Here is a 27,841-nt window from a genome sequence, read left to right as displayed (position 1 = left end):
TAATGGGAGTGAAAAACGGATGTTGGTATTCTCTGTCCTAAACTAGAAACACTTAGGATAAATATGAAAGGGAACCCTCGATCAGACGATTAAAAAAAGATCCAACAAAAGATAGATCAATCTTACTTAGATTTGGATTGATCCTAGAACATGGCACAAAAACACTTAGTCAAAATCCTACTACCTGGCCTCCTTAACTCTTTAAAAAAAAAAGGTAGTTCAATAAAAAAAATAGCAATTTTAAAACTCAGTTGATTTACATTCACCTACACCCTCGACTATATACTTGGCCTCTAAGCATTTTCAACATCTTGATCTTCATTAAGTAGTCCAAGGAAGGATTTAGAAAATCCAAGTGAGGAGACACTTCAGAATTTTTGTTTGAAATTGTCAACCTAGCTAAACACTCACAGAGACCAATGTAAGTAATCTCAAATTTCTCAAGTCATTACTTCTAAGAACTCATAAGATATTATTGGATTATTTCCAGTGAAGATCAAATCATCCACACACAAACAAACAAGTAATATATCGTTTTTCAATTCACCTTTATGTAGAGTTCATGAGGGCATTGAGTAAAGATTGTCTTGAAAATATTTCTCAATTGTACTATTCCATGCTCTTAGTGTTTGTTTTAATTCATATTTTAGAACCTTATTCTCATGCCCTTTTGCCACATACCTAATGGGTTGTTCCACATACACTTCTTCAAGATGTCCATTCTAAAAACCAGATTTCACATCCATTTGAAAAATTCTCCAATTATTTTGAGCTGCTAAAGAGATAATTAATCTATAGTTTCTAAAACAAGAGCAAATACCTCATCATTGTCAATGACTTGTTGTTCCTTATAGCCTATAGCTACCAATCTTGCTTTGTATCTCTCTACTTCTCCTTTTGCATTTTTCTTTGTCTTGTACACCTATCTTACTCCAATCATCTTTTTCCCTTTAGAAGATATCATAATTCTCTTATGTCACTCTTCCTTATTACTTTTATTTACTCATTCATAATACCTTTCCATTTTTTGTCTTGCATTATTTATTCAAAACCTATTTGTCTCAAAATTTGCAAAATGAAAAAATAAAGTAGATCATTTTGATTTTATGTCTCCTCATGAAGCTCTTGTAGACTCCTAAAACATGGTGTCCTAACTTGAATTATACAATTAAGATGATAATGCTGGAACTCCATGAGTTGATGGAGGTAGTGATGAAGGTAGAGTAATGATCTGATGTAAGGCTTCACTTGTTTGCTCTTCTTCTTCATAAAGCTGAGTATCATAGTTGCATTCTTGAGCACTCTAATCCTATACTCCACTCCATTAAACTTGATATTTCTGTTAATGATGATATTTCCATTGATTAGATTATATAACTTTTAGCCTTTAGAGCTCAAGTCATATCCTATGAAAATATGTTTTCCATTCTTGTCATCTAACTTTGATCGTTTTTTATTTAGTACATGAGCATATGCAATGTTTCTAAACACTCTTAAATGTGAAATACCTGATTGTCTTCTATTCCAAGATTGTTGTGGTATCTTATTCTATGCACTTCAATTAAGAGAATAGTTTGACGAATAGATCGCACAATCAACCCCTTCAACCCAAAACTCTTTAGGCATTTTCTTATTTTTCAACAGACTTTGGGCCTTGTCAAGAATGGTTCTATTTTTCTTTTCAATTACTTTATTTCATTGTGGAGAATATGGAACCGTTAAGAGTCAATGAATCTCATAATTTTCATAATATTCTTCAAATTCTTTTGATGTGAGTTCACTTCCTCTATCCGATCTCGTTGCCTTATATTGTAGTCACTTTTATTTTCAACAAGCACTTTAAATTTCTTAAAAACATTAAGTACTTTAGATTTTTTCTTAAAAAAATACACCTAAGTTTTTTCACTTAAATCATTAAGAAAGAGTAAAATATATTTATTCTTATCAAAATAGTTTGGATGTATTGGTTGCATACATTGGTATGAATGAGTCTTAGAGGCTTTTTTGTTGTTGTAGTTGCTTTCTTTGGCAAACTTTTCAAGCACGTTTTCAAAGTAAATGTCCTACACATAATTAATTCTAGTGATTTATAGAGGGCAATCTTTTCACCATTTAAGATCTCAAATACTTAAGTGTAAAATCCAAGAGAAATCATTAACATAATATTTTAGGCATTTTACAACTTTGGTTTGAATGTTCAACGAATGTATTCTATTTCTTATCATAAGTACATTAGCAATCAAATCGGTATATTGATCTCTTATTGAGGGACTTTGATTTTTCATGTGAATATCATAGTCCTTTTCTATGAATTAATGCTTAATATATTGATTTTCATGTTAAGCATATAGTAGACATTTGAAATAAATTGATGTCTTCCATTTAAAAAAAAAAAAATCAAAATTTTACCTTAAAGGCCTTCTACTTGTATTTCGGATATATCTTCAAAAGTAACATGGCCACACTTCGATTCATCAAGCTCCACAAGCATATTTTCAAATTCACACTTATAGTTGCTTGCTCTAGTGTCAAGATAATATGCATTTTTCTCCTCACTTTCTCTTTTATATGCCAACAATAAAACCGGTTTTTCTTGATCCTTCTTTTCAACATAGTTCTTCCTTTCCCTATTGTTAGTAGCACTTCTACATTCATAAGCACAATGATCATACTTTTGACAATAATTGTAACATTGAATTTGAAACTTATCATATCATCTCCTCTCATTTTGCCTTGGGTTGCAACTTCTCTCATATTCTTTTGAGGAACATGAATTTTGACTTATTCCTTCTTGTTTGATGAACTAAAAATATCTCTTCCTCTATTTCCTTAGCCATGGGCATGTCCATGACCAAGTCTATGATTATTTTTCATTACCAAAATTTTCTTCATTCTCTTTTAAAGTAACTTTTTTTTAAGAACTTATATAATTTTCTTGGTTATTTATTTTTAATCTCTCTTTATGGCTTCAGTGATCCCCATAAGTTGATTGATAGTTATAGAATCTAAATCTTTAGTCTCTTCAATGACCAAATCAAACTTTGAATCTAAAGACCAAAATATGCTTTAATCACACGAGTGTCATTCAAACTTTCACCATTTCTTTTTAATAGATTAACAATAACTAATACTCTTGAAAATTGATTGGAGATTGATTCTTTTTTAAACTTGAACCCAAAGATTTTTTTTTTCTTCAAACGGGTTGAAAATAAGGACTATGCAAAAATAATTAGTAACTATTTCGAGTTTGAATCTAAAGATTGAAATATTTTTCTAATCAACTGAGTGTCTTTCAAACTTTCACCTTGTCTTTTTAATAGATTCACAATCACTAATACTCGTGAAAATTGATTGGAGATTGATTTTTTTTTTTTTTTGCCTTCAAATGGGCTGAAAATAAGTACTATGCAAAAATAATTAGTGACTATTTTGAGGAATCAGGCCTGCCATTAATGTCAGTATTTTTGTCTCTAGAGTAGGATCTGCGGCTCAAATTAAAGCCATGAAACAAGTAGCTGGAAAATCAAAATTGGAACTGGCGCAATTCGCAGAATTAGAAGCCTTTGCACAATTCGCTTCTGATCTTGATAAAGCTACTCATAGTCAATTGGTAAGAGGTCAACAATTATGTGAATTGCTCAAACAATCCCAATCATCCCCTCTTACGGTGGAAGAATAGATAATGACTATTTATATTAGAACAAATGGTTATCTTGATTCATTAGAAATTGGACAGGTAAGGAAATTTCTTGTTGAGTTACGTAATGACTTAAAAACGAATAAACCTCGGTTCCAAGAAATCATATCTTCTACCAAGACATTCATGGAGGAAGCTCAAACCCTTTTGAAAGAAACTATTAAGGAACAAATGGAATGCTTTCTACTTCAGGAACAAGATTAAGAAACCCTTTTGAAAGAAACTATTCAGGAACAGATGGAACACTTTCTACTTCAGGAACAAGATTATTATATAGATGGAACACTTTCTACTTCAAGAACAAGATTATTATTATTATTATTATTATTATTATTATGATGATGATGATGATGATTATTTTATTATTGTTCATTTGGAGCATAAAATTTTGAGCATGACAAGTAAAAAGTTCAATGAGATTTGGAGAAGTTTGAAAGGTTTTCTAGTTTATAAGAAAAGGCCATTACCCTGTGCTAGACCTACCAATGCAGGGGTGTGAGGGCTGAGCTGAATGAATACAGTCCTAATCTATAGCATTTTCGCATGAAGTGGCATCTCGTTGGACTTAGATTCTGAAATTTGGTAATTCAGATTGACTTGATTTTGCATATGTATGTGCAAGTGTATGTCCATGTATTATGCATATATGCATACACAGTCCCACTAGAGGAAGTTCTAGCTCTCCATCAGTGGTCCTGGATGATGTGGCTGGACTTTGTGTCATTGCCCTAAGCATTCAGCACTGCTAAATTGTCTTACATGCTGTTGTTTGAGTGGTGATATTCAGATCTGTGAAATTAAATCTGTTGCTGTAGGAGAAAATTTATCTGAGAGACCAGCATACAGAATTATCTCCAAGTAGCCTTTGCCTTGGGATTAGAACTTTCAGTTGATAGATGGAAATGGACGGTTCATGAAGGTATGCTGTCTAAATATCAGGTTTGCAGACCTTGTATTTCCATTTAGATTGCTGGCATTTTCTACATAAATAAGTTGTTTCCATTGCATCATTTAATTTTTTCTGTCAATATATATCATACATAGTTAAATCTCAAGCACTATGGGCGAATGTTGTTCCTTCTTCATTGATTATTAGGGGACACATTTCCTCTTCTTACTCTTCTTTTGTCTTCCACAAGCCCAATTCACTGTTCCAGACTTGGTGTCAAAGCTCTGATCTCTGGGGACCATTTTAAAAGATTTAAGTCAATCTTTATTTATGATATAATGGTTTGTTTCCAAATATCAAGTACTACTGTGAGCAATAAGGACTTAACATCTCTAATTGGTGGGTTTTATTCTGAATCTTTGAGTTCCTATTGAGCCTTTTTAGAGTTTTTATCCCTTATGTTGTAATAAACAGCTTTTCTTAAGCTATCTCTACCCCCTGTTCACCCACAAACTGAGCAGCATATACCCCATGGTCTGAGTTGTTTTCTGCAGATGCTAACTCAAAAAGAAAACTCGTTGACTCTGGATGAGTTGTAATGCAAAGTAGTGACCAAACTGTTTTTCTTCCATCAAAGTATTTGTATAACAAAAAAATGAAAGTTTTTTAAATGAAAGTAATGAAAGGACTGAAACTGCTTCTGCTTCTTCTTTCCATGTCATTAACACTTTAGCTGTTCATCCATGATCAGTATGGCCCAAGTGTGGCAGCACTGCCATCTTTGCTTGCATGAACCTTTCATGCCCCAATGTTATGTCAAAGTTGATGAGGAAAATTGCAGCAAGACTTTTCCAAACTCCAACTTGAAAACAACACTGTGAACCCTTCCCCTAATGAACCCCTTCTCGGTGTTGATGTTTTGCTTTTCTACTGCATTGTACCAACTCCAGACTGAGCTTTGTTGCCTCGCATGCTTCAAGAAAAATGTGTATAGAGCCCCTATATCCATGATGGCCTGCACAACTTTCCCATTGACCATGGCCTAAACATGCAGCAACTGTTTCTGAGTCCCTTACCCAAAATTGTTGGCATTGAGCAATTGCAATGGTCCAAACCCTCTTTAGAATCACTAGCAACTCCGGTTACATTTTCCCTCTCTTTGGCATGAGCAGCCTTGAAATTCTGTTCCATGTCCTATAGGAAAGTTTCCTATTTCTTTGCGATGCATGCTCACTTGAAGCTTTTCATTCCAGGGACTATCACCTGTTTGTTCAGAGACCTTTGCTCAGTTGGGCTGTTTGGATTGCCTAATAACCCACCCAACTTGCCTTCTTCACAACAGATAATTCATCTTCTATGGCTTTGAAGTTCTTGTTTATCACTGTTGCAGTAGCATGCTTTTCACGTGGATTTTGTCAGCCTAGTCAGCAATCTATTCCATCGGATCAGGGAGCATGATATCAGAACATTGTAGGCTCAAATCCTGATAGCTTAAACTTTTGGCAAAATTGAATGTTGAACATTGTATCAGAACATTGTTTAAACCTCACCACATATTTATTTTCCTAAGTTATTGTGCCTGTCTATAACCTCAAAGGAGGTTGTCCCTAGTCTGTTTGCCTTGGTTGTTCTACACTCCCTTTTAGTGGGAGAATTTCTCATAAATTCCTCAACATGTTCAACTTGTTCCCTAAATGCCTTAATAGTAATGCCACCCACCATAGAGAAACTGATTCATCAGTTTGCTTTGATATCAATTGTCCTCCTAAGGTTAAAATTTTCTGCACCTTTTTTTTTCTTTTGTGGTCCTAGGAATGCCCCACTTTCCTACCAATAAATCCTTTAGGGTGAGATGCAAAATTTCAATATATTGGGTCAACTTTGCCCAAGTTGATATTTTTACTCGTAGAATACAAGGAAATTGACCTTGGAATTCTTTGAAATTCAAGACGCATAAAATTTCTTTATGTTGTAAACAAAGCAAACAGGCCAAACACCCCTTGACAGTTTGTAACAGTTATTTAACCACAAAACCTTAACAGTACCAACAGCCTACTACCTTCCATGCCAATAGAGCTTTCTGACCATTCACTTTGCACTTGTATGTGTGATCTGTAGCCCATGCCAAGACCTTGCATTGGTCACTACCTTTGCATGTTTCCCAGTTGTTTTGCCTCGCCAACCATTGTGTCTTTCTTACTTGAATAATACCCAGCCTATGGCCTTATTTGTCTCAATCATGGCATTGCAGCTGTGTCACAAACTTATTGTTTCAGCTCATGTGTGACACTTAGACAACTCAAGCCACTTGATGGTATTAAGTCAGCCTGTCCCCGAACTTAGCTTTCTGTGCTAAGCAATGCACATGACTCTGACGCTAGGAATAACAAAGAAAGCAACACTTAGAGAGTTTGGAAGAATGAGACTTGTATTACACAAGAATGTTTTACAAGACTAAGAATGCTCTCAAGTGCTTGGTGCCTTGGTCAAATGAGGTCATCCTCTATTTATAGAAACCTATGGAACCTTATAGCACCATCAAAGGTTCCCCTCTACTCTAGAATTCTCGAGAATGACCTATACAAAAGTTATGTAGATGATATGTACAAGGGATCTTTGGAACTCTATAGAATACTCCACACCTTTCCCTTATATTCCCTCTGTGTTGAGATGTGCAGATGCCTCCAGACTTCTCTAGAATCTTCTATACTCCTCCACTAGTAGAGATCTGTATGACTCCACATGGTTCTAGAAGCTTCCTGATCTCCTTTACAAGCTCAAGTGAGGGTCATTTTGAGCAGTTTGTGACATATGGCTATAGTTTTTGTAGCTTATGGCTTATGTTACTGGGTTCAGGTATGGGTGCCGTGCGTGGGTGTATTTCTAGGTGTCTAATCCTCCACATTTTAAATTTAGGATTCAGGAATTCAGCTGAAAAATAATCTTGAATGGTACTTGGATATGACATAATAAAAATAAATAGAAATAAATTAGAAGCAGAAAATAACATGTCCTTGAATTGAATTAAAAAAAAAAAAAAATCTTTCTTTTCTCATTGTTAAGCTACTTAAAATGCTTAAGTTATTAGAATATGAGCCCATAATGTTTACTAGGCTCACACTCTTTCACATGCAGTCTCATACCTGCATGTGGAGGGACAAATTAGCAGTTATAGATTATAGAGACTTCTAGTTAACTACAATTCTAATTCTATATTAAGCTACAAATTAACCCAAAAAATCAAGCTATTAAGATATGGGTCTCACTATATATACTAGGCTAACACTCTTTTATCTCTATTTAAAAGAGAAAATCAAAATAGTCGATAGTAAAAGCAAAACAGGAGTATTTGACAAGAATCTCATACTCACACCCTTATCATGTTGTGCCCACATGAGTGTGTTAGTTGAAGTTGAAAGAGTTTGGGTGTCACAACCCATGGCATTATGGTCATGGTGCTTGTGCTGGTAAGGCTTCCCTACACCTTACATTACTCTTTTGAGGGTCTTCATACATGTTTTGACAAACTCTTGCCATGCCTTCAGAAGTGCCCATGCCGTTGCTTTGACATACACCCTCCACTCCTCATAACAAGCATTATGAGGCATTTCCACTCTAGGAGGAAGAAACATCAACTTGTCTTATGCTGTCATAATGGATTTTTATTAAATAAAAGAAAATCCTAAGCAGCTTGCACTTGCAAAATCATGCCTCGTAAAACCGAGCTAGGTAAATTGTTTTTGCTAAGAAAATCCATGTTTTGCCTGTGAAAGATGCAAAAACCCCACTTGTTGCCTGTGCCATGTTGCACCTTTGTGTGCGTCCATGCTCCTATGTTGCAGAGTCACTTGGCTATCTGCTCTTAGGTCCAGATGCCTCTTGCCATGCCATCACTTACTTCTATCTCCATTGATGCATGAAACCACCTACTTGGTCATGCATATATTCAATCAACAATCTAAACAAGTATAATGCCACACCAATTGTTTGCCATCGCATCCACCGTGGCCAAGTGGTGATGAATCCTCATTGACCAAGGGCTTGATATCATGTTAGGTTATCAATTTGACCCAAAAGCTTAAGTTGTTAGATAGCCGACCAATAATATATACTAGGCTAATTGTTTTTACCTTCTTTTTGTTGAAAACCTTTCACAACCTATTGGTTAACAAGAAGTTTGATACCATGTTAGGTTATCAATTTTACCTGAAAGGTTAAGCTGTTAACTAGTAGGACCAAAAGCTTACACAATCCATTGGTTAACTCAAGACCTCTAGTTAATCAGCGTTCTGAACATACTAATTACCAGTGTGACCAAAAAGTTTAAGCTTTTAGGTAATGGGTCAACAAGATTTACCATGCTTATAGTTGGTACCTGCTTGTTGCTAAAAAGCTTTTCACAACCCCTCTGCCCTTGTACATTTGGCACAACATTTGCATCATTCAGTCTACATGCTTGCTTGTTATACAAAGCTACCTCTCCAATTAATTGAATCCTTACCAACTTTATTACCAATTTTCTTCTTGTTTCTTTGTGTTATCTATTACCATCATTGTGACTGAATTGTTGAAAACAACTCTTCTTATTTTTCATTTACTAACCTTTTAGTTTTCTTTACAGGGATTCTATTAAGGTATCTAGTTGAATTCGCTCCTTTGCCACTGGTGCTGAGATCTCACAAGCTTGCATTTTACAGGCAGATCTCTGAATTGAGAAAGATATGATTTGTTAAGACATTTAATAGTAACCATGCCAAGTGTAATTGATTTGCTTAACTTTCTCATTCTTACTATATGGTTTCAATTTTTTTATTTTTTTTTATTTTTTTTAACTTGGTTCAGAGCTTGCATTGTGTTATTTTATATTAATGGATTCTTGTCTAGGGTTTTTACTCTTTTGAATCACCATTATGGAGGTTCAAAAGGTTGAAAAAGAAATCACCATTAAAACCTAAAGCATCCTTTATCATGATTTTGGTGGAGATAGGACCTGATATAAGTTGAATTTTTCAATTATCCTAATGAGCTTGGTCTTGTGTTCTACCTATATGTGTATATCCATTTAGGTACAAGTGTGTGACTGCGTGTCTAGGCATCAAATCTTTAATATCTCAACTTTTAGGATGCGGGGGACTTTAACTAAAAAATGATCTTGAATGGTATTTGCATCACATAACAAAGGGGAAAAAAAATTAATTGAAAGTCTATTAGAAGCACAAAAAGAAAAAAAAAAAAAAAAAAAAACATATCCTTGTAAAAAATAAGGTCCTGTTTGGGAAATATTGTTTTTGAAAACAGTTTTAAAAAACTGTTTTTGATAATAATTAAAAAAAAAAAAACATTTTATAACGTTTTGTAGAACAAAAATTTATTTTAAAATAAAAAATGTTCTTAACTTGTTTTAAATGTATTTTAAAAATAATTTACATATAATATTTTATTTTTAATCTTTTTCTATATTTGTATAATTACTTTTTAAAATAATTCATAAAGAATAAGTGAAAACAATTAATAATAGTCTCTAAAGATACATAATTTTTTATTTTTAAGAAGATAAAACTATTTTTTATTTTTTAATTGTTAAATATGTTTTTTTGTTTTTTTTTTTTTGTTTTTTTTAAGAACATAAAATTTAAAAATAGTTCCTAAATTGGGCCTAAAATTATCTTTCTTTTCTTTTTTACCCTTTTTTTTAGAAAAGAAATAAAACTTAAAACAATGAATATTTGAAGCTTGATTATTGAAAAGTATCCTCATACATGGACCCTTGTCGTATCCAAGTTTTCTGAATGAGTACTGAGTTTTTTAAAAAACTGTAACATAAAAAATAATTTTAAAATTATAGCATTTTTCAATTTCAATTTCAAGTAAAATTTGTCTTTTAAAAAGGCGATTTAAGTGTAAAAGTGAACTTGTTTTTTGAAAATATGAATTTAGTATAAAAAAGTTTTACCATAAAAAGGAAACTTATATTTGAAAAGACGAATTCAATATAAGACAAATTCAATACAAAAAGTGAACTTGGGTTTTCCATAAACGAGTTCAAAATAAAAAATGGATTTGGCTTTTAAAAATAGGAGTTTAGTGCAAAAATAAAAGAATTGATGAAAAGTGTCATTTATTTATTTATTTTTTAAACAATTGTATTTTAATAATATTTTTTTTAAAGAATACTAAAAAAAGGAAAAAAAGAAAAAGAAAAATCCCGTCATATCCTGTCCTGGCATAGGTACATTAGCTGAATTCAAAACTCCAGGTATCCTAGTTATTCACATATTTATTGAAACTAGAGCATGGGAGGACAATATTGACCTATTCCCTTTAAGCTAAATTAAACTTTTGGGTTAGCTAGTAGTTTAAGAAAATTATTGTTTGGTTAAGGCCTCCTTAGGACTGATGATAATAAAAACACATTTATTTTTAACATTTTTATCAAAAAATTTTTTATAGAGAATTATTTACTGTTTGGATATAAATTAAAAAGCACTTTTGATTATGTTTTTGGTGGTATACTCCATAAAAAAAAGAAAAAAAAAAAGAAGTGATTTTTAAAAGAAGTATTTACTAAGTCATTTTCTAGATTTTTAAAATTGAGTTTTAAATTTTATCAAATACCTCATGTGATATTTTACATCAGATAGTGGAGAAGTTTTTAACTCTATATAAGTACGACCTCCTTTTAACCTTGTAGACGTGTTTTAAAGTCGTAAGAACTCCTTTAAATTTAAAGTGGACAATATCTACATGGTTGGGTTGGGTGTGAGTTGTTACAAATGGTATTAGAGTCAATTCTTGACCCTAGTGTGGGGGTTTGTTTTGCCCCATGAGGGGTATTTGTTTGTTTAACCCCATAATACTATGGAACACAACGAGTATGTTATGTTTGCATGAAGGGTGTTTGTGATGTCTTATATTGGATATGGGGGAAAGTTTCTAATGCTATATAAGTATGAACTCTTTTTAACCATATAGATGAGTTTTATAGATGTGAGGACCCTTTGGGCCAAAAGCGAACAATATCTATACGATTAAATATAGATCGTTACAAATGGTATCAGAGCTAATTCCCCACTCTAATGTGTGGGTTTATTTGGTCCTATGAGGAGGGTCTATTTATTTGACAATCTTGTGGCACATAACGAGGACGTTGTGTCTATTTGGGGGTATTTATGATGTCCCACATCGGATAGGGGAGAAATTTTTTGAAGTCATATAAGTATGAACTCCTCACGAGGACCCCTTTGGGGCCAAAACACAGTTGGGTTTGAGTTGTTATAAATTGTATTAGAGTTGATTCTCAACCTCAGTGAAGGGTTTGTTTGGTCCTATGAAAGGTGTATATCTATTTGACATCGTAATGTCATAAGACACAATAAGGACATTATGTTTACATGAAGAGGTGGGGGAGAAGGGATGTTTGTGATATCCCACATTGGATAGAGAGATAAAGTTCCTGACGTTATATAAGTATGAACTCCTTTTAACCGTATTTATGAGTTTTAAAGTTGTGAGAACCCTATTTGAGATTAGAATGGATAATATCTATACGGTTGGATGTAGGTCCTTGTACCTCATTTTTTTTAAGAAAATATGTCAAAGCATTAGAAACATTTATAATATATCGAAATTATTCTAAAATGAGCTCTAAGTTTGGTTAGACTAAAGATATTCATAAAATTATGTTTGATTTGTGGAATTAGAGATAAATAAAATAGAAAAAAAAGGAAAGTTGGTTTATAAACAATCTTGAGAAAAAGAAAATTAAATTATTAATAAATCAATTTTATCCAAAACTTTCCTTACCTTGTTTTTAAGAAAAATTGTGGAAAAAAAAACTTTTAAAATATGTTTTGTTTCTAAAAAGTATGAGTGTAATATCCCACATTGGATAAGAAAAAAAAAAAAAAAAAGTTTCTGATGCTATATAAGTATGAACTCTTCTTAATCATGTAGATACGTTTTAAAGCCGTAAGAACCCTTTTGGGTTTAGAGTGAACAATATTTATATGGTTGGGTGTAGGCAACAAATAGTATCAAAGTCGATCATCGACCTTAGTGTGGGGGTTTATTTGGTCTTATGGGGGGTGTTTGTTTGTTTAACCCTAGAATTCTATGAGACACAATAAGGATATTGCATTTGTATGAGAGGTGTTTGTAATGTTCTACATTGGCCAAGGGAGAAATTTCTTGATATTATATAAATATGAGTTCCTCTTAATCTTGTAGATACCTTTTAAAGTTCTGAGGATCCTTTTGGGCCTTGAGTGAACAATATTTATACAGTTGGGTGTGACTTATTACAATGAGAGAAAAATAAATAAATAAAAAGTTACGCGAAAATTAGAAAATTATTCTCTTATTTGGTTGTCCATAAAAAGAAAATTGATTTTTTTTTTTAAAATACACTTTTTCCATTTTTTTAAAGAAAAATAAAGAAGAAAATCTTTTGGCAATTTCACTATTTTCTTCCTTATTCTATGCTCGGTTTATGGGAAATCTTAAGGAAAAAAAAAAAAGGAAAAACTGTTAAGATTTTTTTTTTTTTTTTTCTCATTTTCAAAAAAAAAAAAAAAAATGAGGAATGTTTAATTGTTTAAGAAAAGTAACTTTTCAATGAAACATTAAATTAAAAAATTGTAATTTTTTTGACCTTTTTCCTCCTACTTAGGTTTTTTTTTTCTTTTCATTTTTTCAGTATATTTTTTGTATTATCCAAATATATGAACATAATTTTTTAACATTTTTTTTTATTATTTTTTAAAAACCAAACACAATCTTAACATTTTTTTCTCTCTCTTCTCCATGACGTATTTTTTCATTACTTTCTCATATTTTATTTTATTTTTATACTTTTTAGGAACAAACATAGGATAAGGAATCATGAAACAAAAAGAAATATAGAAAAAACATCTTTTTCTATCATCAAGGTCTTCTTAACAAAAAATTAATGGCTCTTATAAATTGACTTCTTTACTCACATCTTAAAAAAAAAAAAAAAAAAAAAAGGAATTTTCACGATAACATTAAGGTTTTTTTCAAGAAAAAACCTTAAAAAAAAAAAAAAAAAACACAAAATGGCCTGACATGGAGGCTGAGTAGTGCAATGTAGATCCTTTGGTCATTAGTTCCTAAATAAGATGTGTAGGGACCCATCCCTGATGACACGTGGCACGCGTCCCCTGACGATACATGGCACGTGACCCTATCCGAAGTATCCACATCCGGATTTCCCCAAAAGTACACGTGGCGCGCTTTCCTATCCGGACCCCTGAAATAAAGAAGCACACGGGACTCGCAAAACATCCTATCCGGACCACCGCCATTACTCATCCGGCAACCTTTCATATTCTACCCGGAAATCGCAAAACATCCTATCCGGACCACCTCCATTACTCATCCGGCGACCTTTCATATTCTACCCGGATATGTTCATCCAGATCACTAGCCAAGCCAAGCATGCCTCACCACGTCATTCTGACATCCTATCACAAATCATATCCCAGTGCCTACAGAGTGAAAAGACAGAAGTGACAGCAAGTCACTTCTCACAATCTCTGACAGCCGTTCATAGGATGAGGATGTCCCTGCCACCACCTAGTGGCATCATGGTAAACCAAAAAGCCTTCCATCATTTATGGAGGAGAGAGAATTTCCAAATACTATATATACAAACCTTCGCGCAAAGGAGAAGGTAAGCCTTTCAATACCTAGTAAAAGGCCAACTGTGCCATCTTCTCTTATCTCTCTTTTCATGGCTGACAAAACCATCGGAGGGTGTGTCCGGACCCTGTCCGGGCGCCTTTTGCAGGAATAGCTGAATCAGGAATTCATATCAGTTGAGATCGTACGTCCATCCATTTGGCAACTACGTGGATCATTAGGAATACGAGGCCTCAACATTGGCGCCGTCTGTGGGAACACTTTTTTTGCTGATTCAGTAACTAGCAAAGATGGCCATGCCTTCCCAAAGTCGCTCATCTGGTAGAGGAGAAGAAGACAATTCTGAATGGCGCCAAGCCATCGAAAGAAGGCAGTTAGCAAGCGAGCGACAACTGCAAACTCTCCTCCAGGAGACGGCAAGGTTAAGAGAGGAAAATGCAATATTGCGAATCCAGGCATCATCGACGGGGCCATCCCGTCGTCAACACTCTAGAGGCCAAGTAGCCAACTCAAGGCCTCATCTGGAGTCGATCTACCCCGGAACAGCGGAAGTGATCCCTGAAGCACATAACACTAGGCCGCAGGAGCCACACACACCCATGCCTCGAGCTCCCCGTGAAGAAAGCTCAGATTCCACCCATTTCTCGTCAAAGAGACGGCGTGACAGAAGATCCCAGTTATCGGGCGCTATGCGCGCGAGACTAGGACCCCAGCAGCCTGGCAGGCCCAAGCCACCAGCAAACACCACAAGGGGAGTGTACCATGACCCTACGGTCACCCCCATACCACAAAACGTTCTCTCGCACCGTGACCCCTTGGTCACCCCCATGGTGCAGAACGTTCCACCGCACCAAGCAGTACGATCCATTGGGAAAAATCCCCCGAATGAGCCACCCATCGGCTCCATTAGCAAAAGGCTGGATGACATGCTCTCCACGCCTTTCTGCTCTCATATCATTCATTACGAGCCCCCAAGGGGGTTCCTCGTACCAAAGTTCTCCACGTACGATGGGTGCAGTGACCCCTTCGACCATATCATGCATTATCGGCAGCTCATGACCCTCGATATAGGCAACGACCCGCTGCTGTGCAAGGTATTCCCTGCCAGTCTACAAGGCCAGACCCTCTCATGGTTTCATCGCCTACCTCCTAACTCGGTGGACAACTTCAGAGACCTTTCAGAAGCCTTCGTAGGACAATACCTGTGCTCCGCTTGGCATAAACAGAACATCAGCACCTTGCAAAATATAAAAATGAAGGATAATGAATCCTTGAGGGAATTCGTGAAACGATTTGGCCAAGCCGTCCTACAAGTGGAAGCTTGCAGCATGGACGCTGTCCTACAGATCTTCAAGCGAAGCATCTGTCCAGGCACTCCATTTTTTGAATCACTAGCTAAGAAACCTCCCGTGACGATGGACGATTTGTTTCGACGTGCGAACAAATATTCCATGCTTGAGGATGACGTACGGGCAGCCACCCAACAAGTATTGGTTGCCGCGCAGCCATCCAAAGGGAGTATAGAAGGAAGCGTTAAACTTCCAGACAGGCCAAGGCCATCCGATCAGAGGCAAGAAGGGCCAGGCCGCCCGGAAATGCCACCCCTCACACCACTCTCTATAACTTATGAGAAGCTACTCCCTATGATCCAAAGCATGTCCGATTTCAGGTGGCCCAGACCCCTCGAATCGGACCCATCCAGGAGAGATCACAGCAAAAAATGCGCTTACCACAAGGAGCATGGCCATACTACGGAGACGTGCAGAAGCCTCCAGTATTTGGTGGAAAAGCTTATAAAGGCGGGACATTTAAGGCAATACCTCCGCTCAGATGCCAGAGATAGAGACGCCTCCCGGAACCGCGACTTTGGAGCCCCCACGGTTCCAGCCACCCCCAAAGCCGTTATAAACTACATCAATGGAGGTCCGTCGGATGAAGAGATTAATTCCAAACGAAAGAGGCTAAAATTATTGCGAGAGGCAATGGTGCGTGAGCGCGTCAACTCCATCCGACCTGGGATAACCGGAGGAAGCCCTCACCCCATAGACGGAACAATCACTTTTCCACCAGTAGACCCCACAAGGATATTACGTCCGCACCGCGACGCCCTCATTCTATCCTTAGGGATAGACAAATTCGATGTAAGACGCATCTTAGTTGACCCAGGCAGTTCAGCTGACCTGATACAAGCATCAGTCGTAAGCCACATGGGACATAATTTAGTCAGTCTCGAAAACCCTGGGAGAATCCTGTCCGGATTCAACGGGGCATCAACTATTTCCTTAGGAGATATTGTACTACCAGTTCAAGTTGGCCCAGTCACTCTCAACGTCCTATTTTCGGTGGTGCAAGATTTGTCACCCTTCAATATTATCTTGGGGCGCACATGGCTGCATTGCATGAAAGCCATCCCCTCCACGTATCATCAGATGGTAAGCTTTCTTACTGAGGATGGGCAAATCAACCTATACGGCAGTCAGCTAGCTGCTCGCCAATGCTACCAGATAGCAAGAGAATCAGAGACCAGTCAAGAGAATGAACCTCTCCCTGAGTCCACACACGCACTCGACCAATAGCAGTCACTGTGCCTGGCAGACAGAGATCCCCCGGTAGCAGATCCCTTGCAAACAATCCAAATCTCGGAAGAGGATGCTCACCTTACTCATATCAGTTCCCTCTTAACACCTGAGGAAACCCAGAACATCCAAAACGCCCTCCGACAAAACCATGACATTTTCGCATGGGCGCATTCTGATATGAAGGGGATTCATCCATCAATAGTCTCTCATAAGCTCAACGTGTTACCAACAGCAAAACCCATCCGGCAGAGGGTTAGACGTTTCCACCCGGACAGACAAGAAATCATCCGGAATGAGATCGACAAGCTACTGGAAGCCGGATTCATCAAAGAAGTGGATTACCCGGACTGGTTGGCAAATGTAGTAGTGGTACCTAAAAAAGAAGGCAAATGGCGGGTTTGCGTGGACTACACCAACCTCAATAAAGCATGTCCGAAAGACAGTTTCCCCTTGCCACGAATAGATCAAATTGTGGATTCCACTGCCGGGCAAGGGATGCTCTCCTTCCTGGACGCTTTCTTCGGATACCACCAAATCCCCATGGCCCCGGATGATCAAGAGAAGACAGCTTTCATAACGCCACACGGACTTTATTGTTACAAAGTTATGCCATTTGGCCTCAAAAATGCTGGCGCTACTTATCAAAGACTGATGACAAAGATGTTCAAACCACTAATCGGCCGTACAGTAGAGGTATATATCGACGATATCGTGGTCAAAAGCAAAACCCGAGAAGAGCACGTTCTCCACTTACAAGAAGTTTTTTACTTCCTAAGGAAGTTTGACATGAAGCTAAATCCTTCTAAATGCGCCTTTGGCGTAAGTGCTGGAAAATTCCTGGGCTTTATGGTCAGTCAAAGGGGGATAGAGGTCAGCCCAGATCAAGTCAAGGCAGTCATAGAAACACCACCCCCCAGGAACAAGAAGGAATTACAGCGCCTCACAGGCAAGCTCGTCGCCCTAGGGCGTTTTCTAGCCCGTTTCACCGATGAGCTACAACCCTTCTTCCTGGCAATCCGCAAAGCAGGACCAAGCGGATGGACAAACAGCTGTCAAAACGCTTTTGAAAAAATCAAGCAGCGCCTCATGCAACCACCCATCCTAAGCAGCCCCATCCCCAGAGAAAAATTGTATATGTACCTGGCCGTCTCAGAGTGGGCAGTTAGCGCTGTCTTATTCCGCTGCCCATCACCCAAGGAACAGAAGCCCATCTACTACATCAGCAGAGCGTTAGCAGATGTAGAAACAAGATATTCAAAGATGGAATTAACAGCCTTAGCTCTTCGAAGTGCCGCCCAGAAGCTCCGCCCCTATTTCCAAGCACACCCGGTGGTCGTGTTAACTGACCAACCCCTTCGTAATATCTTACACAAGCCGGATCTAACCGGGAGAATGCTTCAATGGGCCATAGAACTGAGTGAATTTGGAATCGAGTTCCAACCCAGATTGTCCATAAAAGGCCAAGTCATGGCTGACTTCGTGCTGGAATACTCCCGAAGGCCCATCCAACACGAAGAGCCAACCGAAAAGCAATGGTGGACTTTGCGGGTTGATGGGGCCTCCTGGTCGTCCGGATCCGGGGTAGGACTCCTGTTGCAATCCCCAACCGGAGAATATTTGGAGCAAGCCATCCGGCTGGGATTCCCCGTCTCTAACAATGAAGCAGAATATGAAGCCATCTTAGCTGGATTGGACCTTGCGCTAGCTCTGTCCGTCTCAAAACTCCGAATTTATAGCGATTCCCAACTTGTGGTAAGACACGTTCAGAAAGAATATGAAGCCAAGGATGCACGCATGGCGCAATACTTAAACAAAGTAAGGGACACCCTGCAGCGATTCGCCGAATGGACGATTGAGAAAATCAGGTGGACTGAAAACTCGCGCGCCGACACCCTAGCAGGCATAGCCGCTTCTCTTCCCATCAAAGAAGCTATACTATTGTCTATATATGTGCAAGCCAAGTCTTCCATCATTGAAACCTCCACTTGCCATACCATTGAGGAAAGCAAAATAGACGACAAAGGCTGGATGAAAGCCATCATTGAGTACCTCCGGACAGGCACCCTGCCCGAAGACACTAAGCAAGCACACAAGATCCGGGTGCAAGCCGCCCGCTTCACCCTAATAGGGGAGCATCTGTACAAGCGATCCTTTACAGGTCCCTACCTCAGATGTCTAAATCATTCAGAGCTGTTGTACGTATTAGCCGAATTGCACGAGGGAGTATGTGGAAATCATGCTGGAGGTCGGTCTCTGGCGCACAGGGCCCATTCACAAGGTTATTACTGGCCCACGATGAAAAAGGATGCGGCAGCATATGTTAAAAAATGCAACAAATGTCAAAGACATGCCCCCATTCCACACATGCCGTCAGGCGAACTGAAAACAATCTCAGGACCCTGGCCCTTCGCACAATGGGGCATGGACATAGTAGGACCTCTACCAGCCGCACCTGCCCAGAAAAAATTCCTGCTTGTAGCCACAGATTACTTCACTAAGTGGGTAGAAGCTGAAGCCTATGCCAGCATCAAAGATAAAGATGTCACCAGGTTTGTATGGAAAAACATCATCTGCCGCTTTGGAATCCCCCAGACCATCATAGCAGACAATGGCCCGCAGTTCGATAGTATCGCATTCCGGAATTTTTGTTCAGAACTAAACATCCGGAACTCATACTCTACGCCACGATATCCCCAAAGCAATGGTCAAGCGGAGGCCACAAACAAAACGCTAATCACTGCCTTAAAGAAAAGACTCGAGCAAGCCAAAGGAAAATGGGTGGAGGAGCTACCCGGTGTCCTGTGGGCTTATCGAACCACACCCGGACGTCCAACAGGAAACACTCCCTTCGCCCTCGCATAAGGTATGGACGCAATCATTCCTACTGAAATAGGCTTGCCCACTGTCCGGACCGAGGTAGAAGGGGAGACTGATGCAGATACAGAGTTAGGAAGAAACTTAGACTGGGCGGACGAAGTAAGAGAAACTGCAGCCATCCAGATGGCAGATTATCAACAGAGGGCATCAGCCCACTACAATCGCAAAGTAAGGCCCAGAAGCTTCAAAAATGGTACGCTGGTCCTTAGAAAAGTTTTTGAAAACACTGCTGACATAGGAGCAGGAAAATTCCAAGCCAACTGGGAAGGCCCCTACATGGTGTCTAAAGCAAGTGAAAGTGGAGCCTATCATCTACAAAAACTAGATGGAACCCCGTTGCAGCGACCATGGAATGTATCTAATCTAAAGCAGTATTACCAATAAAGGATGAGACAAAGTGAAGAAGTATATTTTATTGATACTTAAAAGAATCACATACAAAACGTCTCCGGACTACAAAGTACAAAGAGAAGATAGCAGTAAAAATTCTTTTACAAAAAGAAAGGAGCCTCATTGAGCAGGTTTGCGGCGCAGCTTCTCCTCTTCACCCGGAGGAATTGAAGGGACATCCCGTTTGATTCCATGCTTCTTCATACAGCAGCGATAGCCAAAGAAGTACATTTCATCAACTTGCTTCTGGTACTTCGCTTCAAGTTCCTCCCTTTCCGCAGCAAACTCACCCTCCAGTTCTTCTTTTTGCGCTGATAAACGCAACTGCAACCCTTCTCTTTGCCTCTTCTCAATGGACACCTCTGTCCGGAGTTGCCTTACCTCCCTCCTCAAAAGAGCCATCTCATCCTCCGTCTCAAAAAGGCGGGCTTCCATAAAATCCTCCCGGCTCTTTGCCTCAGCAAGTTCCTCTCGAAGAACCTCGTTCTCCTCTCGAGCAGTAGATGAACTGGCTTCAGCCTGCTCCAGTCTCAAACGCAACTTCTCTTCATCGCTCTTTCGCTGAGACACGAAGGATTTTGTGTAATCAGCAGTCTCTAGCAGCTCAGAAAGAAGATCACGTTGTTGAGCCATGCCGCGAAGGCCACTCACCAGCTGTAGAAAAATACTCAAAACAAAGAAAGACCAAGTTACAAACCATGTGGCAAACGTATCAACACGACAAAGAAATCAAGACACAAATTATACCATCTCTACTGTCTCGAACATCTTGGCTGAAGGCACTCCAACCTCAGAGCCGGAAGGAATCTGTTTTAGCTTCTCTTCCATCTCCGCGTAGCTAAAAGGGCTAGCAGAGTTGAAAGTGGCATCATAAAAAAGACTCCCCTCCAAGGTGGCATTGGAAAGTGATTCCTCCTCCGGATGCTCCGCCAAGCCTGCCCATACGCCCTTGACCAGCACCTGTCCCTTGGCGGCCTTTTTATTCGAGTCCGGTAGGTTGGTCACCAGTTGCAGAGATGGAAGGCTGGCGACGAAGCTAAAGATATTACTCTTCACCTTCTTGATCGAATAAACGAAGAGAACCTCCAGTAGTGAGAGGTACAAATTAAACAACATACTCAGGATGCTGCACCCCATCAGCACCCGAATCATGTTGGGATGTGCATACACTGGAGGAATCTGGGTGAAATCCAGAAATTCCTTGACCAGAGACGGGAGCGGGAACCGGAGTCCAGCATTGAACTGCTCCTTGGTAAAAAGATTGCGTTATCTTCCGGTTTCTCAGGCAACACGCCCTCTCCATCAAAAAGTTCCACAGACACACCATTGGGAATACAAAACCGATCGCAAAATTCCTTCACGTTCAATTTTTCCACAGATTTCTCAGCCCAAGCATCACCAGACGGGCGAGGTGAAGTAACTTCCTTGGTAGCAGACATTTTTTAGCCTAAAGATGAAGCAGAATCTGCATGGAAAGAATCCAACAAGTCAAATAAACAGAATCGACCCCACAAAACCCCAAAACCTACCCCACAGGAGATTCAATACCCCACCAAAAAGCGCAGGGGGGCAATAGAAAATCCGAATACAACCAAAACGCAAAAAGAAGCCCTAGAAGCTAACATCAACAGTCAGTCGCCCAAACAGCTTCCCCAAGCAAATCAAAAGCAAACCAAGAAAAGAGGATACAAGAAGGAGAGAAACCAGGATAGAGATGCGTACCAAGTGTAAACTGGAAAGCAGGGTCGAAAATCGCAAATGCAGTCACCGTCACGACCTGAATGCTGCCGGAACACTCACAAATGAAGACACACAGAAGGCAGAAGAAGCAATAACAGAGAAAATGCAGTAAGAAAAAGCAAAGGGAGGCCACAGGCTGCTATTTATAAGAGACAGCCCCTCGGTATTCCAAACGTTTAGCAAAAGCTATCATTAAACCGACACATTGCCTAGGGAATACCCAGAGACGGCGGCTCGCCATAAATGCTCTCCTGTCTCTTCGTCCCCGCTCGCCACGTGGTCCAATGAGCGCAAAAAGCAAAACTTCGGTTTCAAAAGGCAATCATTCTTTTTTAACCCGCCCATTTTTGCTAAAAGCAAAATCGACAAGTTAAAAAGGGGGGCATTGTAGGGACCCATCCCTGATGACACGTGGCACGCGTCCCCTGACGATACATGGCATGTGACCCTATCCGAAGTATCCACATCCGGATTTCCCCAAAAGTACATGTGGCACGCTTTCCTATCCGGACCCCTGAAATAAAGAAGCACACGGGACTCGCAAAACATTCTATCCGGACCACCACCATTACTCATCCGGTGACCTTTCATATTCTACCCGAAAATCGCAAAACATCCTATCCGGACCACCGCCATTACTCATCCGGCGACCTTTCATATTCTACCCGGATATGTTCATCCAGATCACTAGCCAAGCCAAGCATGCCTCACCACGTCATTCTGACAGCCTATCACAAATCATATCCCAGTGCCTACAGAGTGAAAAGACAGAAGTGACAGCAAGTCACTTCTCACGATCTCTGACAGTCGTTCATAGGATGAGGATGTCCCTGCCACCACCTAGTGGCATCATGGTAAACCAAAAAGCCTTCCATCATTTATGGAGGAGAGAGAATTTCCAAATACTATATATACAAACCTTCGCGCAAAGGAGAAGGTAAGCCTTTCAATACCTAGTAAAAGGCCAACTGTGCCATCTTCTCTTATCTCTCTTTTCATGGCTGACAAAACCATCGGAGGGTGTGTCCGGACACCCTGTCCGGGCGCCTTTTGCAAGAACAGCTGAATCAGGAATTCATATTAGTTGAGATCGTACGTCCATCCATTTGGCAACTACGTGGATCATTGGGAATATGAGGCCTCAACAAGATGGGTTTCTTTCCAACCAGTTGCTTGGGCTTTAAGGTTTGATAATAAAACACTTGACGGAAATTGTTGCATCTTTATATATGATTTCAACTTTTTGTTCAACTTTTAATTAACTAAAATGTAAAAGTCGTAAAGAAGGTGCATGCAAAACCCTAATGTTCATGGGAGATGACGATAGACTTGTCATTCAATGTGTAGGAAAAACATGAACCTGCGAATGCATTGGAGATTAACGCCTGTACGTAAATGGGAGAGTGGTCTTCAACAATTACTTACTAAACCCATATTAAAAATGCTACCTAATCAAAAGCCATTTACTAAAATAGGTCTCATTTTCATCTTATATTATTTTTTCATATTTAGATGTCAATTAATATTTAAATCGAGAATGAAGTATTTTGAAATCTTTTTTACTAATGTGATACTGGACAAAAAGAAATGTTAGAAGAAGCATTTAAAAATACTTTTAAGGGTTTTTTTTTTAGGTTTTTAAAATGATTATTAAAATTCTATTAAATAATTAATTTTTATAAAAAAATTAAAAAAAAATTCTTAACGTTTCTACACTTTTCATTCTCAGAGACTGTACTAAATACAAAATGACCTAATTCCAAGAATCTCAAAATTAAAATTCCATTTGAATCTTCCAGAAAGAAAAGTGACTTATGTCTAACCTCTTACCACTTACTCAATGCACTCACAGTCAAACCGAAAGGATCGTGTCTCTATTTTCTACGATCAGTGTATTCATATGGGCCCAACGCCTGCAACAAAATTTAATTTGAATTGACATTCACCCACTTTCTAGTCCTCTTATTGCCTCCACTTTTGCCAAACTTAGTAGATAGAACTTGTAGAGACCTAAAGGCCCATTTGCGAGAGCTTCTTCAAAGTTGAAAATTGCATTGGAAGATTAATTTATATTTTGACAAAATTAAAAGACCCTATTATCCTACTATTTTAAAAACGCCAAAATTAACCTGTGGACCCCGCATTTTCGTTCATGCGTTTCCCACTCGATGGCGAGCTCGATTTTTATTTGAAAATTTGATTTTAATTGATTAAGAAAAATGACTCCGAGTTGCCACTTATTTTTGTTTTATTTTTAAAGGGTAAACAAAATAAGAAAGAAAAACCATAAGTGTGACTCCTTATTTTGGAAAAGACGGTCTGCGAAAAACCGGATCGGGTTCGGGGGTCAGGTTACTTATCGGGAAGGTACGGTAAAGACCGTAACACCCCTTTAAGTCCCTAAAGTTGGGTCTCTACTAATAAAATGAAGCAATCATGACAATGGACGAGTAAAACAGTGAGTACCTAGAACTATCATACACATATGAAAATCAAAACATGCATATAGAAATACTAGAATGAGAATATATACGTACTTGGGTGACGAGCCACAATGCGCTATCAAAAAGTGAGGTTAGTGCACAATTAAAGAATAATTTCAAGCATGTCATAGGACAGAATAGAAACAATCGCGCATGGCAACTAAATCAATCAATTATAAAGTCACATATATCGGGCTCTTACCAAAACCCATTTATTTTGCATGAATTAATATCACATATTCCATTATTCCGGAATTATAAAAGAAAACATTCATGCCTATTAAAATCAAGAGGAGCGGAAGATTGCGGGCGGAAATGGATCCGGCGAATCGCGAGTGTCTAACGAGTCGAGCTGCCCGGGGAATCTGAATTTTCAGCTGGACAGAATTCCGGATGTGAGACATCCGGAGAAGGTGGGACGTCGGCGGACACAATTCCGGATATGAGACATCTGGAGAAGGTGGGACGTCGGCGGACAAAGTTCCGGATGTGAGAAATCTGGAGAAGGTGGGACGTCGGCGGACAGAATTCCGGATGTGAGACATCCGGAGAAGGTGGGAGTGCCGGTTGGACAGAATTCTTTCCCGGATGGAATGATAAATAAATAAATAAATAAAAAGAAATGCAGGCACGACCCCACAAATCAAAAGCATGTGATGAATCTTTTCTCAAAATTTTCCAGAACAGAGAGAATGAGTAAGTATACTCCAGGCATCGAGGATAACCCGCAAACAATCAAGAAACAGAGGAGAGCAGTTTAATATAGTCGGTGTAAACAAGTTGAAAGCCAAGTTAGAAATCAAGCACAACATGGAGGCAAACGAACTCAGATTCCATAAGAACATAATAAAATCTTCGATGCTCGCATCCAAACACCAAAATAGAATCTTATTGATATCCAAAAACAAAATAGAGAAGATAATGAACAGGGTCCATACCTGAAAAGCTTCCTTGCAGATGGAAGCTTGCCTGACTTCGAGCCCTGTTTTTATGACCCTTTTGGAAGATGCCTAGATCAGGACCCCTTTTCCAAAGGCTACTCTCCGAACTCTCCGAACTCTCCTCTATTCTTTTTTTTTTTTTTTCTCCATTCCTTTCTTTTCTTGGTGTATCCCCTCCTTTTCAAATATCTCCAGCCAAACACCAGGAAAACTCGAATGCTCTCCTCCCCTCACTCACTAAAACCCAGCTCTGCGTTACGAAGACCAAAAAGAGCTTTTTTCAGAGCCTCCTCTTAAAAAATGTTTTTCCCTTTTTTCTCATTCTGTCTTCCCCCTTCATTTCTTTCTTGGTGTCCTTTTTCTTTCCCAACTGCTCTCCTATTCCTTACCCAGCTGGTCACCATCCCAACTAACACCATGGCCACGGTCAGCTGCTCCGGCACGTGTTTCATGTAGCTAGCTTGAAGAAAATAGGTCTCCCACCTCTGGCAACTGGCCCTCTCCATAATAGAAAGAATACGCTCCTGCAGGTTCCTTGTCACGTGTCTCCTTTTGGTTGCTTCTTCAAAAGCACTATTGTGATTCCTTACCAGTCAATCAGGAGACAGCATGTGACACTTTGAGAGCCTTCCACCTGCAAAGATGACCTGTAGGAAAAATGAGGTATAATGAATCCCAAACGGGGGTCTACAAATATGCCCCTCTTCGGTAGAGTTCATGAGTGTAAGGAATATGAACACCGGAATGAAAAGAAAGTGTGAATAGTGAGTGGAATGAAGTGAACTCTACCGAAGAATAGAGGAGACCCCCAATGGGACACTAGTGAAACACGAACTCACTCAGGCCAACAAATGAACAAAGGCTCTAATCCTAAAACAAAATGATGTCCCAAAATGCCTTTGAAGCCACACTAAGGATTCGGGGTCCCTCTAAGACTTCTCCAAAAGTGATTTGAAGATCGATGTCAAAGATGAGTAACGGTCGAACCACCCTAGAGTACGGACAAAACGCGTCTAAAGGAGACTGCCCTATGTGGACTATATGAGGATGCCAAGTGTAGGGTGCCCAACAATATGACCGAAATATGCGTCACGAACTCAAAGAACTATGTCATGTGCAGTGGAAGGGGAAGTCTAGAAGAGCAATGACAAATCAAGCAATAAGCACCAGAGTAGCCAGGTGAGGAAAGTGACTCTAAATGCCCAAAATGGATGATACATGATGACCCAAAAATGCCTGGATGAGTATGCACAATGGCTCTAAATGCCAAAACTGAAGATGTGACTCTGAATGTCATACTGAACAAAGACCCTGTACGTCGAACTGAACTAATAAGATGAATGACCGATCGATATGGGTGCGGTCCCGAAACAAAGTGAACATGAAAAGTGATAGGAACATGGCCAATTGATATAGGTGCGGCCCCGACTCAGACTGATACGATGAATGACTGATCGATATAGGTGCAGTCCCGAAAATAAAAAACCCAAACTGACAAGATGATGACCGATCGATATAGGTGCGGTCCCGAAAACACAAATTGACATGGAAAATGACCGATTGATATAGGTGCGGTCCTGACTCAAAAACTCAAACTCAAACTGATAAGATGATGATCGATCCATATAGGTGCAGCCCCAAACTCTAACTGAACTAACATGACAAGGAGGTGGCCGATCGATATAGGTGCGGCCCCGACTCAAACTGAACTGATAAGATGATGACCGATTGATATAGGTGCGGTCCCGACTCAAACTGACACAGAAAATGACCGATCGATATAGGTGCGGCCTCGACTCAAACTGAACTGATAAGATGATGACCGATTGATATAGGTGCGGTCCCAGAAACTGAACTAACATGACAAGGAGATGGCCGATCGATATAGGTGCGGCCCCGACTCGAACTGACACAAAAAGTGATAGGAACATGGCCGATCGATATAAGTGCGGCCCCGAACTCTAACTGACAAGACAATGACCGATCGATATAGGTGCGGTCCCAGAAACACAAACTGACATGACAAGGAGATGGCCGATCGATATAGGTGCGGCCCCGAACTCTAACTGACAAGACAATGACTGATCGATATAGGTGCGGTCCTGACTCGAAAACTCAAACTCAAACTGGTAAGATGGATCGATCGATATAGGTGTGACCCCAGAAACTGAACTAACATGACAAGGAGATGGATGATCGATATAGGTGCGGCCCCGACTCGAACTGACACGAAAAAGTGATAGGAACATGGCCGATCGATATAGGTGCGGCCCCGAACTCTAACTGACAAGACAATGACCGATTGATATAGGTGTGGTCCCAGAAACACAAACTGACATGACAAGGAGATGGTCGATCGATATAGGTGCGACCCCGAACTCTAACTGACAAGACAATGACCGATCGATAGGTGCGGTCCCAGAAACTGAACTGACATGACAAGGAGATGGCCAATCGATATAGGTGTGACCCCGACTCAAACTAACACGATGAATGATCGATCGATATAGGTGCGGTCCCAGAAACACAAACTGATATGACAAGGAGATGGTCGATCAATATAGGTGCGGCCCCGAACTCTAACT

General features: G+C 39.3%; 1 protein-coding gene, 1 long non-coding RNA gene and 1 pseudogene across 3 annotated transcripts; all 3 read left to right on the top strand.

Moving 5' to 3' along the window:
* The first annotated feature begins 2,777 nt into the window (after positions 1 to 2,777).
* LOC117904400 lies at positions 2,778 to 9,491 on the top strand. 2 transcript variants are annotated; one of them, XR_004649584.1, is made up of 3 exons: positions 2,778 to 3,610; positions 4,513 to 4,636; positions 9,208 to 9,491. It is a non-coding gene; the product is annotated as an uncharacterized LOC117904400 (long non-coding RNA). The 2 variants fall into 2 exon arrangements; XR_004649583.1 differs by having other exon boundaries at positions 2,901 to 3,610; positions 4,513 to 4,616.
* A 5,045-nt stretch (positions 9,492 to 14,536) lies between these two features.
* On the top strand, positions 14,537 to 16,822 carry LOC117904796. Its single transcript, XM_034817558.1, has one exon. The coding sequence runs from the start codon at positions 14,537 to 14,539 to the stop codon at positions 16,820 to 16,822; it is 2,286 nt and encodes a 761-aa protein (XP_034673449.1).
* A 180-nt stretch (positions 16,823 to 17,002) lies between these two features.
* LOC117904499 lies at positions 17,003 to 20,086 on the top strand (annotated as a pseudogene).
* The last annotated feature ends 7,755 nt before the right edge of the window (positions 20,087 to 27,841 follow it).

The sequence above is a fragment of the Vitis riparia genome, chromosome 17 (genome assembly GCF_004353265.1).
Source record: "Vitis riparia cultivar Riparia Gloire de Montpellier isolate 1030 chromosome 17, EGFV_Vit.rip_1.0, whole genome shotgun sequence".
Lineage (NCBI taxonomy): Eukaryota > Viridiplantae > Streptophyta > Magnoliopsida > Vitales > Vitaceae > Vitis > Vitis riparia.
Note: the sequence above shows the minus strand (reverse complement) of the source record. Positions and strands in the feature narration are given on the sequence as shown.

Excerpts from the sequence above, each read along its gene's own strand:
- LOC117904796 (XM_034817558.1), top strand. The coding sequence starts at position 14,537 with ATGGCCATGCCTTCCCAAAGTCGCTCATCTGGTAGAGGAGAAGAAGAC.